The sequence below is a fragment of the Muntiacus reevesi genome, chromosome 4 (assembly GCF_963930625.1).
Source record: "Muntiacus reevesi chromosome 4, mMunRee1.1, whole genome shotgun sequence".
NCBI lineage: Eukaryota > Metazoa > Chordata > Mammalia > Artiodactyla > Cervidae > Muntiacus > Muntiacus reevesi.
Window position 1 is genome coordinate 113,421,264 of NC_089252.1, and position 22,640 is coordinate 113,443,903.

General features: G+C 58.1%; 2 protein-coding genes across 7 annotated transcripts in view; one reads left to right on the forward strand and one right to left on the reverse strand.

The window, feature by feature from the left end:
* ATG7 (autophagy related 7) overlaps positions 1 to 2,908 on the forward strand; it is a 246,400-nt gene extending 243,492 nt beyond the window's left edge. Inside the window, exon 19 of the mRNA XM_065933893.1 lies at positions 1,526 to 2,908. Within this exon, the coding sequence (XP_065789965.1) occupies positions 1,526 to 1,558 (33 nt within the window). The 3' untranslated portion in view covers positions 1,559 to 2,908. The remainder of the gene's footprint in view (positions 1 to 1,525) is intronic.
* A 1,166-nt stretch (positions 2,909 to 4,074) lies between these two features.
* The window catches only part of VGLL4 (vestigial like family member 4), a 150,668-nt gene continuing 132,102 nt past the window's right edge, over positions 4,075 to 22,640 (reverse strand). For 5 of the 6 annotated variants that reach the window (XM_065933902.1, XM_065933903.1, XM_065933899.1 and 2 more), the window contains 3 exons: positions 8,179 to 8,401; positions 5,289 to 5,409; positions 4,075 to 5,009 (listed from right to left, as the gene is read on the reverse strand). In XM_065933902.1, coding sequence (XP_065789974.1) covers positions 4,744 to 5,009; positions 5,289 to 5,409; positions 8,179 to 8,401 — 610 coding nt within the window. In that variant the 3' untranslated portion in view covers positions 4,075 to 4,743. Of the gene's footprint in view, positions 5,010 to 5,288; positions 5,410 to 8,178; positions 8,402 to 20,274; positions 20,401 to 22,640 lie in introns of those variants that run through there. The other variant, XM_065933905.1, reaches the window with a different exon arrangement.

Below are 22,640 nucleotides of genomic sequence, written 5' to 3' on the forward strand. Positions count from 1 at the left end.
CAGGCCCTGCCATCCGTTGTTTAGCCTCTGGTTCTGTGAGTTTGGCTTTTTTTGAGTCTATATGTTAAGTCTTATGATACTGTTTGTTGATCCTGACATTTCTTGGGGTTCACAATTCAGACTCCCTCCAGAGAGCAGCCAACGGCAAAGGATGGGCTGCCCTCTCGTAGAAACCCCATCTTGGGCCTAGAGAAGGACGCCTAATGCCACTTCCCCTGCAGCACAGTCCCAGCGTAGTAAGTCCCTTGGATGCCTTACTTGTACCCCTGAACCTTCTGGACAGGGCCTGGACCTGTCCCCACCACCCATGCTCAGGCCAGCTGTCTCCCCTCTAGTTGCAGGCACCCTTCCCCACTAGGCCACACAGTAGGGCGACAGAGTGGGCCGTGTCCCCCTCCCCGTACCTCCTCCCCATCCCCGGAGCCTGGGCAGGGGTGGAGCGTCCTGACCCGCCAGGCTTTCTGGCCCCATCACCCACGCAGCCGTCCCCGCACCCTCTTTATTCTCCTAACCCCGCTCCCCTGTGCTCCCAGCTCCGCACCTTTCTTGCTGTGTGACCCGGGGCTAGCTGACGCCCCTCTCTGAGCCAGTTTCCAGCTGTATCTCACGGGCTGTAGGGAGTCGTGGAGGAGGGAGCCTCTGGCCTCACGTGGCACGGGGAGGAATCCACAGGCATGTGTCCACAGGATGAGAGTGGAGAGTAAGTGCGCAGCTCGCCCTCTGAGCGTGGGGGCAGCCTCTGTGGGAATGCACCCGCGCCCGGCATCCCCCAGTCCCACCCAGGCGGGCCCAGGACTGCCCCGAGCCGGGGGAGCCCAGTCTGTGCGCGCAGGCCTCGCGCCTTCAGACAGCGGGGCGTCGTGGTCTCACCCCCACGTGCTCGGGCAGCAGGGGGTGTGCACCAGGGACGGGGTGCGTGTGAGGCACCCACCCCCAGCGCTGCCCCCGGGCGGCTGGTCCTCGGGGGGAAATGCCCCTCTCCCAGTGTGTCCCCCGCGGCCCCCACGCTGCGGGCCAGGCCGCTGTGGACGCTGGTGTTTACCTTGGCCGCGCCTCCCTGCCTCCAGGGCCAGCCTCCCGTAAACACCATGCTCCTCCTCAGAGAGCTCTCAGCTCTCTGAGCACGGAGGCCGCCTTTTGCAACCAATTCTAGGAATTTGGAAAGTCTGTGGGCCTAAGGTCAGGGACCAGCCCGCCCCCCGCCCCTGGTGTGGGAAGCCCCCGGGGCCCCCATGCTGGCCTCGGCCTTCTTTCTCTGGGGTTCACGCCGAGGGGGCCAAGGGAGCGGGGCCAGCGGCGAGGGCCGCCTCGGGAAGGCCGGCAGGATCAGTGCCGCAGAAACGGCCTGGGTGCTCCCCGGCGGGGCCTGGGGCCTGCGGCTCCTTCCGCGAGAAGCAGGGCGGCGCTTCTGTGGAGACGGGGGCCGGGGGCGCAACGGGCTTCTCCTCTGCTGGCCGCCGCACCCACGCGGCTCAGACGGCCCCGCGGGCGGGCGGACACTGAGCGTCTCCCCTTCTCCACGCAGATCTGGGACATGAGTGACGACGAGACCGTCTGACACGCGCCTCGCGCTCCAAGGCCGCTGCCCCAGGACTGCGACTCGGCCCCGCGTCCCCACAGCTGGAGCAGTGGAGGCCCGGCCTCCCTCCGCTCCGGGAGCTGCTGGCGTCCTCCGTTTCTGACAGCTCCTCATCCCACCGGTTCTGAGCTCAATAATAACCTTGGCTTCGGCACTGCCGGCGACCTGGGACTTGGTCCCCTCCACGAGCGCTTCTTTCTTCTGTGGTCACACGTGTTGGGGGGGTGCCCTCCTGGCCGGGACCTCCGTGGGGGGAGTGACGGCGGGAGGAGGTGGCCCAGGCCCGTGGGGAGCAAGAAGCCGGCTCCTTCCAGTGGCTGCGGCCCCAGCCTAGCTGGCCGGAGGGGAGACGGAACCCAAGGGGCCACGCCGGCCCAGGGAAGTGGACCTCCCCGGAACCACAGTCTGCCGCCCGGGCGGCTCCCCACCTCTGCCTCCTGCTCCATGGAGGGAAGATGGGCCTGCGCCGCTGCACTGGGGGAAGGAGACGGGGCTCGGGGCTCGACACTCAGAGCTGCCCGAGCGCGGACAGGGGGAGACGCCCTGCCGGGGTCACTCTTCATCCTGGGGGTGCAGGTCTGTGGCCTCCGCCGAGCAGGGCATGGAAATCAGCAGGGGGGGCAGTCACCCCATGTGTGTGTGCACGCGGTCGTCTTTCTCCGGCAAGGAAGCAAAGTCAATGAGGAGTCTTGGGTTGGATTGCTGTAGGTTTTAAAATTAATTTTCCAGGCTATGTGGGGCTTAAACCAGAGGCCACTGAACACCAGGCACTGCCCCCACCCAGCCTGGACCCAAGGATCACACCAACACTTCATGGTTTAAGAGCACTTTATTATTGTTCTTAAGGCTACTTTTAAGTACAAAAAAAAGATGGCCTGCCAAACCTTTTTTTTTTTTCTTCTTCTTCCAGGAAAAACAGGCCACAGAGAATGGTATATTACAGATTTACAAACACGGAGAGAATGGTCTGAACGCACTGCGGATGGCCTGGCTCTGTGGAGAACCCCTCTGTGCCCCCGAGGCCGGGGCGTGTCCCCCTTCCCCTTGGCGCTTGGTTTTCTGCCCGGGGCTCCTCCGCCCAGGTGGGTCCCTGCGCCCTCGGCACGCCCGTCCCCCTCCCCAGCGCGGAGCCCGTTCCGCACAGAGCCGCCAGCAGCGGGTCGTTTTCCTGGGCGCCGCTCAGTAGCCTGTGGCAATAACAAACTAGTGGCTATTAAGGCAGATGCAGTGTTCTCATAGAATAACTGTGCTCCTGCACTTTTACAGACAAGTCTACGACGAAAAAAAAAAAGATCAACTTTTTTTTCCAAACCAAAAAAAAAAAAAGAATGATTACAATAGGAAAAGGGAAAAATTAAATAGCTACATATCATTAACAAATTAATTGTTCTTCAAAAAATACCTACAAATTTCTCTGTACATTCTTTACGCACAGCGTAATGATGGTCTTAAAGTTACCTATATAAAAAAAGTGTTCTCAATGATTTTTTTTTCCTACAGAAAATATAGGGGCCTGGATGCAAAAAGCCTGGAAGCCCAGTGAAGTGGGAGGGAAATGCGTGCGGGGGGTGGGGGAGACGCCTTCCTCCCGCCTCTTCAAAGACCTGCAGCCCCAGGAGCCCAGCCGCCTGGTCACCAATGCCAACTCTAAAATTTAGTCACCAGCAAACCTGCATCTTTCTCCTACCGATGACCAGGCCAGGGGCCGCGCCAGAGCCCCGGTGGGGGGGCCGGGAGGGGCGGGGCCCAAGGAAAGGTGCCCAGAAACAAAAGCAGCTGTCGAACATCCACAGCTGGGTCTGTCATGCTTGCTTCTTCACCTAATTCCTAGTTAGTAGCTAAGACTATAGCAAACGATAATAAATGCAGTAATAACTGTATAAAGTCAGAGGAATGTATACTGCCTTGGCCCCAGCGTACGAGGAAGCACACAAAAACACCGCGTCAGATTGTCGGGAACCTGCTGTCCCGCCAAGGGAGCAGAGCAGTTTCTGCATCGAGAGGGAAGCTGGGCGACACCAGTCCCAACTCCCCTGGGAGCGAGGGAGCAGGCAGGGAGGCAGAAAATAGCCGATGCTGTCAGCCTGCGGCCACCGCTCCAGCATCCGACTCGGCAGCTGACCAGCCACTCGCCCGCCCGCGTCCAGGGCCTGCCAGGGAGTAACATGGATATCAAATACAAATCTTAGAGTACAACTGTACCAGCAGTAAGTATATCTAGGACTGTAACTGACAAAAATAAAACGCATTCTGAGAAGAAGCTAGTTAAGTATTAAGGATTTTTTGTTTACTGTCTATACAGTTAATAGAAACCAGCTATTTTTATCCATTAAAACATGCATCACTGTTTAAAGCACTACACACTCCTCCAACTTCAGCTCTAGCCTAACAAACTGCAGTGTTCAGAAAAGGTAAAATGCCCGTGATTGGTGAGAGTCTGCAGTCCAGTTGCAAGCACCTGAAATCTAGACAGAGAAAGACCTATAACCTGCATGAGACTTCCCCTTTCCAAAGCGGTTTTGTCTAAGTTAAAAACAACAACAACAAAAAAAACACAAATGGTCACACATGTCATCCTGAAACCCTCTGTTTCTCAGCAGTTTGCCCTCGGAGCACCAGCGTCTCGCACAAAGCTGTCAGGCAGGCCACTCGAGTCCTCCTCCCATAGTGCAAATCAGACACGACAGTCCTGTTCTCTTCAAGTAGACGCACGCACACAAGCACGCACACACACGCACACACGCAGGCTGGAAGCGGGGCCGCACACGCCCGGGCCTCGAGAAGCGAACGAAAAAGCACAGAGCGTCTGGGTCGCCAGTGGCCTGGCCTGTGACTGAGAAAGCGCGAGCCGTGGCGACCGGGCCTCGCGGGGCGCTGACCTGGTCCAGGCGTCTTTGGTAACCGAGGCGGGCGTGCGGGCGCCCGCAGACAGAGGTGTCCCGCGCGGCGCCGCCAGCATGTCTGAGGGCCCCGAGGACGAAGACCAAGCAAGTAGGAAACACAACAGAAAGCCCCACCACGTGGTTTTTGCGAATAAACCATCCCTCCCTCTTCCCACCATTTTTTTTTTTTTCCCAATTTTTCCATTTTTTTTTTAAGCACTGACTGTTCAAAGCTCAGGCAAACCATGCAGATGGACGTGGTGTCGGAGGGCGGCGCTCCCTTCAGGAGACCACGGACGGGGAGTGGCTGTGGCTGACCATGTGGGCCGAGGGGCTGGCTGGCTGGCCCCGGCGCGAGGCCGACTCGGGGCTGCTGGACGCGCCGTCCTTGGCCGCCTTGATCTGGAGCCACGTGTCGCCCAGGGCCTTGGCGAAGTGGTCGTCCACGGAGCCCGTGATGGACACGGAGTTGGGGGCCGGCTCCGGCTCCTTGTAGTTCTTGCCCAGGCTCCGGCGGAAGTGCTCCTCCACCACGGGGTCGCAGGTGGCTGGGGGCAGGGGGACAGCACTCAGAGCGGGGACCGCAGAGGGCCACCCCGGTGCGGGTCCCGTCTCTGCGCCTGCTGCCCGGGGCCGCGCGCGCGCGCACACAGGGCGGCCCGAGGCCGGACTCGAGGGGGGCCTGGAGGGCGGGGCCCACGGGCTGCCCGCCCCTGCCCGCCCGCTGGCCCAGGGCGAGCACCCGCCCAGCCCCGGGGCCTCTGTGCTGGGACGAGGCCTCCGGGAACAGGAAGGGAAGGGGCGTGGGGGCACGCGCGGGCACTCACAGCTCGGGGTCCGCCGGTAGCTGGCCGGGCCGGCCGCGCAGCCGCTGTGCGCCACGGGGCAGTGTGAGAGGTTGCAGTTGCGGGCGCTGGCGGAGGCGCACGTGATCACCGAGGGCCGGTTCTGCGGGGGGAAGCTGGCATGAGAGCCGCGCGAGCACACGGCGGGCAGTGCGGCCCCCACCCGGCCACCCTGCCCTCGCGTTCCTCCCCAGCTCCGAAGCAGCGCGGCCACCCCCGTGCCCCTCAGCCTGGCCGGGCACCCACTGAACCGGGAGACCCCCATCAGTGCGCGCGGGGCCTTCTCCCCGGCTCCCCTTTCTCGCCGAGCACCCCCCCTAGACCTCTCCCGGCCCAAAGGCAGATCTGGTCAAGCCCCTCCTCCGCCTCGTAGCTCCCACTCGGAAGCTCAAGGCCCCAAATCCACAGTGAACAAGCCCCGAGGGAGTGTGCCGGCCCCCTCTGAGCAGCGGCCCTGTGAGTCGCTGAGCCCGGGGGACAGAGGCTCGGCTGCTGGGCTGAAATGAGGCCATCACCGGTGCGGGGACCAGGGGGACGATGACAGGGGGAGGGCCCCCTGCAACGGGACCACAGGCCCCACCGCCACAGTCCCCTGAGCATGTCCCGTGGACTCCCGAGCTTCTCTGAGCCATTCAAGGACCTTCCAAGATACTCCCGCTTCTGCTCCTGTTTCTGTTCTGACCATGCAAGTGACGATGGAGACGGAGACAGAGGAACCTCTCCCAGCACGTGAGTCACACACACACTAACCAGCGCTACCCCTTCTGCCTTCCCCAAGACCACCACGCTGTGGGCCTGGCAACCTCCACCCACCCTTCAAAACCCTGTTCAGCTACCTCCTCTGTGAAGCCTGAAGCCACCCCCAAGCAGGCACCCTGCCGGACATCCCTCGACCTGGATGAAAACACCCGTGAACCAACCATGCCCTCAGGCTGCAGCCAGGAAGGGTCCTGATAGCCCCAGAGGACACGGAGCAGGACCAGACAGCTCCCAGGAGCTGCGCGTGGCAGCAGCCCAGAGGCTGAGAGACGGCAGCAGGTCAGCAAGGGGATCGGGGCTTGTCCACCCCCAGCCATTCCTGTAGAGCCAAGGTCGGTAGCCTCTGCGGAGGCCTGCAGAGCAGACCTTCCCGGGATGGGTAGTGGGCAGGTCTGTGATGCAGATCTGGCTCTGTGTGAGAGAGCAGGCATGTGCTCAAGTCTAAGGAGGAACCACAGACTCCGGAGCTGGGGGAAGGTGAGGCTGAGCAGCAGCAGCCTGAGAACAAAGACCTCGGGCTTTACTGACAGTTCCACACGTCGGCAACGGAGCAGGGCCACCGGGAGCCAGTGTGACACCTTGCCGTGGGGACAGAAACGGTGGAGAGGAAGGAGGGAACGTGGCTCTGAGACTCGGCAGGCCTCGGAGAACCAGCTGCCCGCACGTTAGGCAGGACCTTCATTCACCCTCTAAGCTCGTTTTGTGAAACGGGAAGAATCGGACCTGAGGGGCTTGGAGCTCAGCCTGAGACGGGTCTGGGGGCCTGGCCGGGGTCAGGTCCAGGTGTCCTGCCACTTCTGGAGGGTCTGTTCAAACCCCTGAGCCCGTGCTCTCCCCACGTGCCCTCGCTGGGTAACCCGCCCTCCACCCTCCAGATGGGGCTGCGTCCCCACGTTCCTAAGTGACCTCGCCCCTGGCCAGGCTGAGGCAGGAGGAGACTTGGGGGGAACTCGGGAGCTGGGGGACAGCACGCCGAGCTGGCCGTGCGATCCACATGCAGCGAGAGAAAAGGATGCAGAGACAGGCCCGGAGCCAGGGGAGGAAGGGGCCCAGCCCGGCCCTTCCTTCCGAAGCCTGGCTGCACCCACGGCTCCGGGAGACGCCCGGGGCCTCTCGGTATAACTTCCTTCCTTCCTGCAGCTCCGGTGAGTGTTCCCTACCTGGGAGCTCCCCCTGGCTCCCCCAGCGGACACATGAACAGTCTGGCGCACTCGATTACCTGGCTCCTCCAGACTCGAACTGTGTGCGCGCCCGCATCTTGCTGGACCAGCTTCTAACACACTCCCTACACAAAGCATCTGTCTCTACCCAGCTTTGTTAAAGAGGAAACAAACAGGGTCGTGATCTGGGGCTTTAAGGCAGGAAGTGCGACTGCTCGTCGGCCTTCCTGGAAGCCACAGCGAAACTTCACCAAACACCCCGGGGCGCCCACGAGCAGGGTGTACAGACGGGTCAGAAGCAGGCCTGGGCAGGGGCTGCGCTGGCAGCCTGGAGGCTGAGCTCGGCTCCGGCACCTCCTCGTGCTCGTGCTCGCGTCCAGGCGTCTCAAGCAAACTCTGACTGAGGATCTGCTGGCTCCGGGCCCCGGAGGTTCAGAGCGAGGAACCAGGGTCCACGCCGTGCTTCTGAGCCTCACAGTCAGTGCCTCCCTTTATTAGCTATTCCCCTGGGAACCCCATTTTTTAAGTCTCCATTCCTACCAAACAACCTCTGTTTATTGACAACTTAATTCCCTTATTTTCCTTAAAAAAAAAAAAAAAAAAAAAATCCCAGTCTGCCAATCATAGGTTTCTGAGCACTGACTTCCTAGGATTGCAGCCTGAAGCAGAGCAGCCTGGCGCTGAACTCCAGCGTGTGGCCTCGTGAGGGGTTCAGTCGGGAGTCCCCCTGGGAGCATCACAGTGATCCTGAAAGGGCTGCCAAGGAAGACGGCGAGAAACACGGCTAGTCCTGGCCACTCCCTCGTCATGCGCAGAAACAGCCCCCCAGGCCCGGCCGCTTCTCTGAGGCCACTCAGCCCAAGGAGCGGGGCCCACACACGGAGTCACCCACGTGGCTGGTGGTCCCGGCACAGGCCCGCCGATGGGGTCCCGACCCCTGGACAGAGGCGTACCTGCTGCCGCTCCACCGGGGCCAGGGTGGGCGAGAGGCCGGCCGGCCTGCCGGCGTCCAGGCTGTTCTTGGTCAGTGCGAGGGGCTGCTCCATGCTCAGGCTGGGCAGGGACGCGTACAGGGGGCCGCCGTGCAGGCTCATGGTGGGGGCCACGGCCCGCTCGACGGGGCTGCGGCTCCGCTCCCGGGGGTCTTTCCGGCAGTCCCCGTTGGCCGTCTTGTTCCTGAAAAGAGAGCGGCGCGCGCTCAGACGGGAACACCGTCATCACCCCGCCTTGGGGCGCCTCCACCAAACAGCCCGCGGGGAACTGGGGGCCAGCATGCTAGCTTGGGTGGGCGCTGGGGAGCGGTGCCCTCGCAGGATCTAAGGTCCGCTCCGTGGCACCAGCAGGAAGGAATGCACCCCCCACCACCCGCAGCCTCCCTGCAGCCTCTCCGACACACCCCACCCACTCGGGGCCAGAGGCCTCACCCCGCGCTCCAGGCCTGCGTGCTCTACCCGGGACCTGCCTGCAGGAGGACGAAAGCGGTTAGGATGCCGCAACAAACCAGCATCTCCCACACGCCGGGTCCCGTCCTGAGGCGGGGACACGGTGAGCCTCCCAGGTGCGGGGACCGAGACCCCACGCCGTCTCGTCTCCGACCGACCGAGGCGTCTGGCTCATGGTGCGGTGCTCAGGCTGCTGCGGAGCCCTGACTCCGGCGGCAGGGCCTTGCCCGGGGAATTCCGCCCGCAGGCACGGGGGGCCATGCTGGGGGGCCCGCCGGGGGGAGGCAGTCCGGCAGGGCTTGTCTGAGGTGGGGTCACCCGTGGCATTCCAGGAGGCTGAGGCCGCGGAAGTGGGCTGGCCGGGGCAGGTGCCCAGGATGGCCCCCCGAGGGCCGGTCCGCTGTGGCCCTGACCCCCGTCCATCCAGCGTCCAGGCATCCGTCCGCCCTTCCCCGGCTCAGTCACACCGCCCGTGTGGGGACCGTCCACACACCTGGGCTGCTGACACCCCGCAACTGCTGAGCCTGGCTCTGGCCCTGGACCCCGCCAAGGTGCCCCTTGCGAGAGAGACGGCCTCCCCTCACCCCGCCAGCGAGCCAGCCTTCCTCTGTGTCCCTGGAGCCCCCCAGGGCGCCTGAGTGCCCACTCGGCCCGGCCGCACCCGCTGAGGACCTGTGCGGGCGAGGGCGAGGCCCCGCGGCCTGAGATGCAGCCTGTGTCCATCGGGACGGCACTGGGGCCGGCGTAGGGGTGACGCAGGAGACCAGCCTGGCTCTGCCTCCACGTCCCCGGTGTCCTCACCCGCCGTGTGGGCACGGGGCCCCCTGGGAGGGTCTCGAACGGGGATGAAGGCTACACAGGTGCGGAATCGTGCAGGCACATGGCAGGACGCGGGCGGAACAGACCGCCTGGGAGCGCAGCTCACCAGCTGCAGCGTGACCGACCACACACCGCGCGGCGCTCACTTCGGGGGTGTCCCCGCCATCCCCCCATCCCCTGCTGGACTCCACAGAGTGACTTAGACGCGATTAGAAGATACACTTCCAGCCCATGAAGACAATCACAGACAAGTAAGACAGTCCGGATGAGATGCTCCGTACACACCACACAGATCCCGGCAACTTCCAAAGAATGACGAGACCAGAAAAAGAAAACGGAAAAAAAACCCTGAATTCTGAAACCAGCCTGTCCGTAGCGTCTTCCTGTGATGATTCAGAGGACGTTACCAGCCTTTATGCAGAAGGCTCCGCAGTCATAACCGCTAACGCCAGCATTCCGACAGAACATCACAGAGCAGGGACTTCAGCCCTCCGACCTGAGATGAGTGCGCTTCTCCTCAACAGGCTGTCTTTTCCCTCAAGGTACAGGCTATCAGGCTTCCCTGTGGCTTAGACAGTAAAGAGCCCGCCTGCCAATGCAGGAGACAGGAGTTTGATCCCTGCATCGGGAAGATCCCTTTGGAGAAGGAAATGGCAACCCGCTCCAGTGTTCTTGCCTGGAGAATCCCACGGACAGAGGAGCCTGGCGGGCTACAGTCCAGGGGGTCGCACTTTTCCTCTACTATCTGATGATCTATATAAATTGCCTCCCTGACACAATCTCCCTGAAAAATGAGGTTTCTAGATGGCACATCACAAGCCGTGAGAGGTCTCGGGCTGGACCGGTCCCTGGGACATGCCCGCGCCCAGTTCAGGCCCCGTGCCAGGCCGCCAACGGTAACCAAGCCCCTATTTCGCGATGGTCACAGGAGGATGACCCAGCCCTGCTCAGGGGCTCACGATCCGGGCACGGGAGAGGAGGTGTGGGCAGAAGGGGCTCACACAGGCCCGGCCCCCCGAGGCCCTGGACACCTCACGGCACAGCCGGGCCGCCACTCCGGAGGCGCGGGGACTGAAGCCTCGTTCCGGGGAGGGCGCCCGAGCAGCGGTGGGTCTCTCCCGCGCCACCCCGGGGGGGGGCGGGGGGAGTGAACAGGGGAGACGGGCCCCTGCAGGCAGGGCGCAGCGGGCATCGGGGACCAGAAGAGACACCGAAAACACCCAGAAACCGTCTGAAGAAGTCGCTGGTTAATTTTAGTAAATTACACATTACTCACACTTCCAAGCTCCTCTTCCCGGTTCCCGGAGCTTGGACACAGACGTCGTTTTCCTTCCCCCAGTGACTCAGCCCCGGGCTCCGCCGCTTCCCGGGGCGTCATGTGCCCTCGGACCCAAACCACACACTTCCTGCCCGCGACCCGCGGCGCCTCCGCCCTCGTTAGGGACACGTCTGCTCGGCGAGGGGCCCAGAGGCCTCCCGGGGGGTGGGTGCCGGGGACCGCCCGAGGGTCCCGGGTCCCCCCCAGGGGCGGTGCTGCCACAGAGAAGATGGCAAGGGGCTCGCGAGGAGGAAGGGGACCCTGTCCTCCGGGACGGAGCATCCGGGCCGGGTCCCACGAGCTGCTGCCCTGCCTTCCGCCCCCGGGGGAAACGCACACTCAACCCCAGGCAGTGGGACCGTGCGGGACGCCCTCCACGTGCACCCTCGTGAACGTGGGGTTCCCTGCCCTTCACCAAGGGGGCTCAGAGCTGCAGGAAGCCCCTGGGAAGGTCTGTCTTCCGATTCTCAGCTGGATTCCTGACGGCAGTTAGCTAAACCAACAGGCTCCGACTTCTTAGGCTGAGAAGGGAAGCCGGATGAGGCACTTTAGTACTTTTGAGGAAATGTTCTGGGGTCCCGGGGTCCCCAGGCTGCAGCTCCTGGACCCAGTTCAGTGCCCCCCATGTTCCCCACCCCATCCTGGGCTCCTGTAATTCAGGAACACCCCTGAGCTGGCGGGGTGGCCACGGGGTGAAGCCTCCCCTTGCTGGCTGACGTGCTGGGTTTAGGACAGGGATCAGGCCGGCAGCAGGTGCCAGCGTCTCAGAGAAGAGGCCCGAGGTGGAGCCGATGAACACCCAGCCTGAGAGGCTGAGAGACAGAGGCAGGGGGGCAACCGGGCACTCAGCGGGCCCTGGGCAGCCCCCGCCTCACCCCATCTCCATCCTCAGCTCCGGAAGGCCCCCCGACCCCCACACCATGGGGCTGGAGGACACAGCGGGGACCTGTGCATGCGGGAGGGGTCACGGCAGCCTCCCCAGCTGGACCAGAGATCCTCACCCTCCATGCCCTGCCCGCTCCCCGGGGCTGAGCAGAGCGCAGAGATTTTAAAGGACCATTCACTGACTAGATGAACTGGTAAAGGACACGTATCGTGTGATGCATCTTGTGAGAACTGGACCATAAAGAAAGCTGAGCACCAAAGAACTGATGCTTTTGAACTGTGGTGTTACAGAAGACTCTTGAGAGTCCCTTGGACTGCAAGGAGATCCAACCAGTCCATCCTGAAGGAGATCAGTCCTGGGTGTTCACTGGAAGGACTGATATTGAAGCTGAAGCTCCAATACTTTGGCCACCTCATGTGAAGAGTTGACTCATTGGAAAAGACCCTGATGCTGGGAGGGATTGGGGGCAGGAGGAGAAGGGGACGACAGAGGATGAGATGGCTGGATGGCATCACCGATTCGATGGACACGAGTTTGAATAAACTCCGGGAGTTGGTGATGGACAGGGAGGCCTGGCGTGCTGCAGTCCATGGGGTCGCAGAGATTCGGACACGACTGAGTGACTGAACTGGATCATGTGTGATCCAGTTAACAGGGTCTGTGATGAATGAAAGGGAATTAAGGAAATTTCAGAGGAAATGGCCAGCAGGAAAAGACTTTTTTTCTGAAAAAGCAGAGTTTAAGGAGCATTTACACACCGGGCAGAAAGAGCTGCGAAGCGGTCTTCCCCATTACCGCCCCCATCTTTAGTCCTCCTCCCCCAGCCCACCGTCTGCTTATAAACGCCACCCACCCACCCAGACCTCGCGCGTCACCCTCCTTCCTCGTGAGGGAGCCGTGACCAGGACGTCCTAGTGGGCTGTCGGCACCCCTCACCAGCTTCAGACGGGAAGCAGGGAGGTGTGGGGGCGACGCCCCCCCAGGGCACAGGGCTCGGAGGAAAGGCGTCGGCGCCGCGGGGCTGGGGGGTGAGGCAGAGACGCCGTCCCGGGTGCTCGGCGGTGAGCCGGGTGTCACGGGCCGGACACAGCTGAGAAGTAACTGGCGTTCAGAGCCCCGCTCCCGCAGGACACAGAGGAACCCGCCGCTGCCTCTGACCGAGGGGGAATACGGTGTCGTCCATGACACCCGCCACCAGGGACACCCAAGGGGTCGCGGGGCCAGGCCGCCAGCTGCCCACGCGCCGCAGCCCCGAGAACAGGGCCGGTGCTCAGACAGCTGCTTCACTCGGGGAGCTGGGGCTCCCCGACCGGCTGCCCGGAGGCTGAAACCCGCGACGTGGGACCACGGCCCGGAGCGCCTCTCCTAACAGGCTGTGCTCAGCCGTGTCCGACTCTCTGCGACCCCATGGCCTGCGGCCCGCCTGGCTCCTCCGTCATGGGGTTTCCCAGGCAAGCATACCAGAGTGGGTTGCCATTTCCTTCTCCAGGGGATGTTCCCGACCCAGGGATTGAACCCGCGTCTCCTGAGATGGCAGGCAGGTTTTTTTTTACCCCCTGGGAAGCCCTCCTGACAGCTTGATTCAATGTAAATAAGGGACCAGCTTTCCTCGACTGGAACAGCCTGAGCGTTGTGTTCCATCATGAGCTGAGACAGAGGAAAAACCAAAGTTTTAAAAAAGGGGTTCACACCGAGACCCAGACTGCTAAAGCGCCTCGCCCTGCCCACGGGCCTGCAGTGGGAAGGCGGCCTGCACGGGGACCCTGCGCGCCCGGCCTGCCTGCAGCCGACGGCGTCACGTGGGCCCCATGTGTGGGCTCACTCATTTCAAACCAACGCAGACGTTGCTGAGACTAATAAAACACAAATTAACTTAGCATTCCTGCTGCTACTAAATGTGTAAGTGATGTTTGTCATTAGGCATTCTCTCAATGAATAATCCTTAAAAAAAAAAAAAAAGATACACATTCTCGTATTCTTGGCACCGGACAGAGTCCGCGCGCCCGAGGACGATGGAGGCGTCACGTCTCTCCTCCCGCCCGACGGCTGCAGCGTCTGCAGCGCCCGCGGGGCTCGCCTCGCAGGCGGCAGGGCTATGCCCACGGGGCGGCCGGGCAGAGACAGGGGTCCGCCCCGGAGCGGCTGCCTTTTCTTCTTTTCTGCCGGGCGGGGCCCTTGCTGCAGTGCGCGGGCTTTTCTCTAGTTGCGGCGGGTGGACGCCACTCTCCAGGAGAGGCGCGCGGGCTTCAGCAGTTGCTCCGCGGCATGCAGTCTCCCCGTGGAGCGGGGGTCGAACCCGTGCCCCCCACTGCGCTAGCAGGTGGATCCTTAACCCCCGGACCACCAGGGAAGTCTGAGGCGGTTCTTAAAGTGGACAGGCTTTGCTGGGGTCAGGCTGACGCCGAGAGCCCCGGGGAAAGCCTTCCTCGGGCTAGAACATGGTACCCAGTGCCCAGGCCACAGGAAGACGGAAGCCACCTGCCGCCCGGGACTCGGGGCGGAGACATGGCCCTTCCGGACACGCGGGCCTCCTGCACGCTGCCTGCTCAGACGCTCCAAGTCGGCATCTAGAACAGCGCCGGACAACCAGCACCTAATTCATAAGCGGACTGAACAAAAAGCAAATGGATTCTTAGGAAACGCCTGCGCCAACTGGATTGAATAAGACAGGAACCCATGAAGCTCCAGGACGGCGTCTGGCCCAGCGGTCACTGAAGAAGGCATCCCAGGCCCTGCCACCAGGAAGGAGGGTCTGAAAACACCTTCAATGCCATCTCCACTCCCTTCTTCCGGGTGGGAGCCAGGCCCCCCTCTAATTCCATCCCAGCTCTTTGGAAGGCTCACTCAGCTCTGACTGCACACTCGGTGACAAGTCGCTGGAAGACACTGCACACCGTTTACGGTGAAAAGCCTGGCTGCTTCCTCCTGGTCAGAGGAGAGAGCTGTGTGGTGGGGTGGCTGTGGGCAACCCAGGAGAGACGGGTGTGGACCAAAGTGCCCCTGCGTCACCCCCTGTGGCGACCTCTCAGCCGCTCCCAGGGCCGGGGCTTACTCAGTTCACTCAATGGCTGGGAAGCGCTGATGAAAGGCAGCCCCTACGATGAACAAAATCTACATTCCAGTGAAATTCTGTGATTGACAGTCTGCTCTTTGGAAAAACCCAAGGAAGTCTGGTTCTTCTTCCAGCCACCGGAAAACCGCTTCTGCACCCACCCTGTCACGCCCCGGATCCTCTTCAACCAAGAAGAACCCCTCCAAACAGTCCGAACACCATCGGCACCCTGCCAGCCTGCACCACACCAGGCCCACCTGCGTGTGCTTTCAGAGTGGGACCCAGATCTAGACTCCCCATGGACTGTAGCCCGCCAGGCTCCTCCGCCCAGGGGGGTTTATCCAGGCAAGAATACTGGAGTGGGTCACCATGCCCTCCTCTAGGCGATCCTCCCAACCCACGGATCAAACCTGCGTCTGCTGCACTGGCGGCCGGATTCTTTCCTCCCTGAGCCACCAGGGAAGCCCTTCAACTTTAAGTGTGGTACCCAGAACTAGACAGAACACTCCAGAGAAAGTCGAAAGAACAGGTGACTCCCTTCAATGTGCTCAGCATACTTTGAGCCAAAAATCAAAAGAAAGTAAGAACCGAGGCCAACAGAACTGAACACTGAAATCAGGACAACTCCAAGACCTGGAGTCAACTGGAACTCCGCCTACAGCAGGACCCAAGATGCAACGGTTCTCCTCCAACAGCCTGGTCCCGCAGTAATGCCTAATCTCCTAAAATCCTTCCGCTCTTTTCTTCCTCTTTAACTCAGCTACATTCTGACATACTGGCCAAAGAGAGAAACTATAAACGAGCTACTGCATCACGTGCACACGCCCGTCAAGGACAGACCCGCGCGTGTCCTCCTGTGCTGTCTGGCTTGCGGCACTTCCCTCCCGCCCTCACGACCCACACAGCCGCGCTCCTGCCCCTGAACGCGAGCGCGTTCCCAGCATCCCGCTCCCACGCTGGCAGTGCGCGCGCACGTGCTCAGTCCTGTCCGACTCCTTGTGACCCCATGGGCTGTAGCCCGCCGGGCTCCTCTGTCCCTGGGATTCTCCAGGCAAGAACACTGGAGTGGGTTGTCACTTCCTTCTCCAGGGGATCTTCCGACCCAGGGACTGAACCCAGGTCTCTTGCATCTCCTGCACTGGCAGGCAGGTTCTTTACCAGCTGGGCCACCGGGGGGCCCTGATGCTGGCGGTAACCAGTTCCAAACGATCCCGTGGACGTCCTTCTCTTTTACTTCAGTATAGGTGACTTACGATGCCGTGTCACTGTCAGGTATATAGCAGCGTGACTCAGCTGTACACACTCTCATTCTCTTTTAGACTCTTTTCTCACAGAAGTTATCACAGAACATGAGTAGAGTTCCCTGCACTACACAGCAGGTCCTTGTTGGCTTACCCGTCTTATACAGAGCAGTGGGTGTGTGTCCATCCCAAGCTCCTGATTTATCCCTGCCCTGCCTCCCTGTTAGTAAGCCTACCTTTGTTTCAGATATCTATAAGTCTGTTTCCGTTTTGTAAATCAGCTCATTTGTATCAATTTTAAGAAAACCAGATTCCACGTGTGAGGGGTTCCCTGTTTCTGCCTGTGACTTCACTCAGGATGATCATCTCTAGGTTCATCCACGTCGCTGCTCACGGCATTATTTTGTTATGTTATGGCTGAGTAGTATTCCATCGCATACAAGTACCGCATCTCCTTTATCCATTCATCTGTCGATGGACACTCGGTTGCTCCAGTATTTTGCTCTCTGTAAACAGAGGTGCAATGAACTCTGCACCGCCAAGTTTCGCTAAGAAACCTCAGGTTTCTTGAGGACCTATGTCCAGCGGCGGTACTGCTGGAGCATATGGTAGCTCTCTTTCTGGTTTTGTAACCATCCTCCATCCTGTTCTAAGTGGCTCTACCACCTTGCATTTCCCCCAGTAGTGTAGGAGGGACCCTTTCTCTCCATGCTGTCTCCAGGACGTTTTCTTTGGAGATTTCTGATGATGGCCCTTCTGACAGGTGTCAGGGGGGTATCCTGTTGGAGTTTTGATTTGTATTTCTCTGATAAGTACTGAAAGTGAAGCATCTTTTCACCTGCTTTTTGGCCATCTGTGTGTCTTCTTTGGAGAAATGTCTATTCAGATCTGCCCATTTTTTTTATTTTTTATTTTTTTGTTGGCGGCGGGGACATAGAGCTACATGAGCTTTTTGTCTATTTTGGAGCCATGGACTTCTTGACAGTAGAGGATAAGTTCTACAGTAGAGGATAAATTCTAATTCAACACATTCATTCAACACTAAAGAAAAACTTAAAAGCTAGTTTTTCTTTCAAAACCACCCACCAACCCTGACTAACATCAGAAACTCTGCAAGCAAAAATAAATTACTGAATTAAATTATTATAAAACTTTACTAAAAATGCTGGAGAATTTAAGCATTGAGCATATAAAGTGATTAAATGTTCATTTAATAAAAGATTCTGAGGCATCTACCAAATATTCTTTAAAACAGTTGTTATAATTATTAATTATAGAAGTATCATTATTAAAGGGCCTTTGGGACCCTCCATCTGACAGCAAATTATGTAGTGTATTAATTCCAAGCATTTCCTGAATTAATTCCCTCTGAGCAGTCACGTGGGCTCAGCTGAACTCTTATCTTTCTGAAAACCAGAGGAAAAGGATAGCTATTTTTTTTCCTTTATTTCAATTACAGGATAAGAACATGATTTGAATTTCTTTAAGATTATTTCAAGGATTCCTGGACACTAAGAAAGGCTACTAATAAATGGACAACTGACAGGCAAATTACCAATCACCAATCTCCATTCTCTAAGCAAGTCCCCAAGGGATTTGCAGAAAACCGATGTGGATGGCTTACTTCACTTCCCAACTTATTAAACTGTACTTCTTGACAAATATTCTCATTTTCAAACTCTTTAGAGAATTCAGGACTGACTTCCCCCATAGTGTCTGCTTAGTTTTACCCTAACATCAGCAGCATCTGGCTGTTAAAAATCAAATATTTAATCCCAAACCTGGCACCCAGAAGAGGAACCCAGGAGAACCATGCCTGTTCAACCCTGAAATGGCATCACGCCCCCGCCCCAACTCTTGAGTTAATGATGCTAAAAATGTCTTCAGAGAACCCAGCACAGCCATCGCCCAATACCCCGAGTGACACACCTCTTTCCTTTTCACAAGGCCCTCCCACAACGCATGGGAATGGTGACTCCCAATCACCCTTTAAATTAGAAAAAAAAAAAAACCATACCCCCCGCTCAGGTCCTCACATGACGACCACTCCCTACCATGAAGCTCCAAACGTCCTAGCCTGAGAGTTGACCATCTGTCCTCCGAGTTCTTTACACTCTTCAACCCAGCTGAGCACGGAATACAAAGGCTGAACACATAATAAATTCATTCCTGTTTATCCACTCGAACCAAAGTTAATCATTAGTCTCTGGAAGGTTTTCTTTTAATCTTTTTTTTCTTTAAACTGTGGCAAAATACACATAAGATTCACTATTTTAGTCATTTAAAAAGATACAGTTCGGTGGCATTAAATATATGTGCACTGTTTTTTTTGGCACCTCATCTTAATTGTGGCACTTGGGGTCTGCAATCTTCACTGCAGCACACAGTCTTCTTTTAGTTGGGACATGCGGGCCCTCAGCTGCGGCGTGTGGGATCTAATTCCCTGAGCAGGGATTGAACCCAGAGCCCCTACACGGGGAGCAGGGAGTCTTAGCCGCTGGACCACCAGGCACGTCCCCACTCACACTGTTGTATAACCATCCCTGTCACCCACATCCAGGAATTCTCCATCTTTCTGAAGTGAGACTCTGTACCTCTTAAATATGAACGCAGCCCTCTCTCCTCAACCACGTGGCAATCACCCTTCTCTTCGCTTCAGTACACGTGGGTCCCCACTGAAGAACATCACACACTAGCTGGGTTTGGTGGCCGGCACGTTTCACTTTGTATGAGGTCTTCAAGGTACATGCATGGGGTAGCAGGTGCCAGAACTGGGTTCTTTTTTAAGGCCGAGTAATATTCCACTGCACGGACCCACTCATTCCTTGACGGACGCTGGGTTGCTCTGGTGGCCGTGAACACAGGTGTACGGATAACCGGTTTGAGGTTCCTGCCTTCACTCCTTTCGCATCTATACTCGCTCGAGGACTTGCTGGATCACATGGCACTCTGGGTTTAACTCTCGGTCCTTAGACGTTTTGACTAATTGTTGGTAGTAAGTGTCCCTCACTATGAGACAAAAATCATGGGTTTCCAGAACCATACGTCTGGCCCACAACAACAACACAAACACACATCTCTGTAAACACAGTCCAAGTAGTTCACAAGACAAATGCTGGCAAATAATGTAAGCATTTGACATAAGAACTAAATAAACAGAGACCATCCATCACCAGCTCACCGAAGCCCACCGCCCCAGGGACACACACACACGGGGACTGCAGCCGGGTGAGTGAGTGGAGACTCACAAAATAACCTATTTGTGGTTCTCATCTTTCACTATGGGCCTTTAAAAATGACTTCAAGTCATCCAAGGATGGCGAGTGTTAGTAATAACGACCATTCGTGTAACATCACTGAGCAGCTGACAGAGTGCCCTGCACACACGAACGTTAACAGATCTGCCTCGATCCACAGCCTCAACCCTCTGCCCCGCAAACGTGATCGTCAAATGACCAGACAGAAACCCGGCCCCGAGGGCCCTGCCGTGCTGCGGCCAGCACAGGTGAGAGCCCCTGGAGGCGGGCTCCGTGCCTGCGACCTCCTCATCTCCATCTGAACCTCAGCTTCCTTCCGGGGCCGGGGGGAGGGTGCTGCTCGAGGAGTTACGAGATGAGAGCCCCGCGTCCTGTGGCCTCTGGAGGGGCCTCCTCTCCAATGGATCCCCGGGCCTTCTATCCACTCACAGAGGAGGGCCTCCTCTCCCTCCCCGCGGAGGGAAGTGGTCATATAGCTGAGGTCAGAGCCTCCAGACTTCAGTTGTGGCCAAGTGCTTTTATTTGCCTTGTAATTTTCTTTAAGAATACATGCTAAACCGAAAACATACCCCCCCCCTCCTTTTGGAGGCGATCCTAGCAGCAGAACTAGAGTGGGAAGGACAAGCACCCCGTCCTCCCCAGAGCTGCGGGCTGCAGCCGGTCACGTGACAGCCGGCCTGAAACACGTCAGCCGTCACCTGAAGCCTGCCTGCTTCCACGGCAGGACGGCAGCTCCTGCAACCACTCCCCATGTGCCTTCACCCTTCGGCTCGCGTGTGCGCGCGTGCTGTCGTTGGCAGGGCCGCGGCCCCTTTAAGAGCCCCAGCCGCCCGGTGGGGATGTGACTCTGGGACGAGGGGCCGCCTGGCGAGGCCAGAGGGATGAGCAGGAGGAGGGGGCAGAGACGGGGCCGCCTCGCCCGGCCTCGCTGCCTTCGGAGTTTAAATTAATTACAGCTGAAAATACAGGGTTGCCATCTGGTTTGCAAAAGCAAGGATAAGGGAATAAAATGAAAGGGCTTTTTTGGTACTAACCTCACTTTAATCATTGCCAAAGAGCATGAAGACAGCCCAGCGTCCTCCCACAAGAAAGCCGTGGGCCTCCCAAACTTGGCAGGCGGTCCGCGCAGGACGGGCTGGGCGGGAGGCCCGTCAGAATAAAAGTCCCCGCCGGGGAGGCGGCGCGCTGTGTGTCGGGGGTGGGGGCGGGGGGCAGCAGCGGGGCCGGGGCTCCGGGCGCTTTCTGCATGGAGGGCCTTCTGCCAGAAGGTGACCCGCATCTTGACCACCCCGATCGCGAGAAAAGAGCGCGGTCGTCAGGATGACAGCAAGCCATTTCCTCCTCCTTTGTCTCCTCGGTCTTCCAGAACATCGGCCTTCTACAAAACTTCTCTAAAAAAGGCGGCTGAATGGAACCCAGGAGAGGCCTGCGGGCTGCTGGGGGGCTCGGGGTGGGGGTGGGGGGTGCTCAGAGCAGCAGCGTGGCCTGCACGGGCCCCTCTGAGCAGGAAGGTCAGGATGGCCCCGAGTTCCCTGCGCCGGGCTCTGTGGGAACGACTTCCTCCTGCAGAATCCGGTCTGGGGTGGGTGCAGAGGATGCACAGGCCTGCAGCACCCTCACCCACACCGCGCGTAACCGACCGCCTGCGCCCCCCATCCCCGACACACACACCCCCCCACGCCCAGTCCCCTGGCCAGGCCGGGCCAGACCTTCACCCGCCCCCCACCTGAGTCCTTTCTGCCCCAGGTGAGTTTTACAGACAAAACCAAGGCATGCCTGGGTCCAGCTTGCAGAAGGAACAGCCCAGGGCAGCACCGCGGTGTTTATGGGAATAAAGGTGATCAGCCCGTTGTGGCCTTTTATAAACCGGAGACCACAACTGTAACAGATGATGTGATGATGATGAAGACAGCATTTGTGTTCTGGGGAAAAACACATCTTTGACCTGAAAATGATGTGAAAGCGTGTTCCAAATCTGGCCCCGACAGAATCAGTCTATAGCAACAGTGTCCATAACATTACAGATCTCAGGAGTGCGAACTTTCGAGTAAATGGTACCTCTGTCAAACCACAGGAAACATCTGGTAAAATGGTTAAATAAAAACAGAATTTAAATGTCTGACTTCAGAGCGTGCTTATGGTACCAACGAGAGACCATTAGAACAAATGCCGAATGAAAAAAAATAAAATAAAAAAAAAATAGAACAAATGCCGAAAGCCCGCTGCCCACTCGCAGTGCTCAACACTCAGGGCCCTTGAGTGGCGGGTGGACAGGCAGACAGTCCGGAACCCTGGCCAGGATCCTGTTTCCTCCGCGGGGTGGCGGTACCACGATGCCACCCCTGAAATGTCCTCAGGCCCTGAGCAGACTCCTCCACACACTCCCAAGCCCCCCAGTCCTACCAGCAAAGCAGGCGCCCAGAAAGTGCTGGGCAAGGAAACAAATAAGGAAATGTACCATGATACGTGCCTCTTGGTCCCACCACTAACAGGTAGCAAGCACACGCAATTGTCCCCACCAGCCAACACACAGCCCAGGCACTTGACAAAGCATTCTGGTCCCTTCTAAAACACTTTTAAAGGCTTTTCCATTAAAATAAACAAACAAAAAAAGATTCAATGACTTGACCATTTCTCAATTTAAAAAAAATCTGTATTTCAAAAACGTAAGTAAAGTTGAAAAGCAAAATTAACTTAGGAAAGCAGTTATTCTCCTAACTCATTTGATGGAGGGTCCCTAATATGAAGTTGTAACATCGTCAATAGAAAGATGAATATGCTACTTTAAAAAAAAGAAATCACAAAAGAAATCCAAATGGCCAATAAAAATATGAAAAGATTAGTCAGGTTTTCTAGTAGCAGAAAGAAAGGAAGAAAAAAAAAAGTAAAGTTAGAACAATGATTCTCCCATGAAACCTGGAAAAATTAACAGTTAACGGTCACCTCTGGGATGCCGGGGGTGACACATGCAGACAGCTGCCCATGGGAATGTCAGTCAGCAAAGCTAGTAGAGATGAGCTGGCAGGATGCACGGAAGCAGAAATGGGCGCCATCCAACCCAGAAACTCCACTTCTAGAGACATGGGCCACGTGAGATGTGAGCAAGAATGGAAGCACAGAGACAGCCGCGGAAAGATCACAAATAATCTGTAAAACAACTCCAGTGTCTGCATTTGTTAACAAGTTTTTTTTTTGGTCACAAGCAACATCAAACAAGGCTTGCTAGCTGAGGCGCAGTGGGGAGTTTACTGGAAGGATACTCTGCTACATTTCTTGGAAAGGAAACAAGAGGCAAACCACCAGTGCTCAATAAGGAGAAAAGGAGGCAGCCCTGGGATCGGGGGCACCCGGAGGAGGAAGGCCCCCACCAGGGGAAGCTGCCCTCCTGGGGACACCCCGC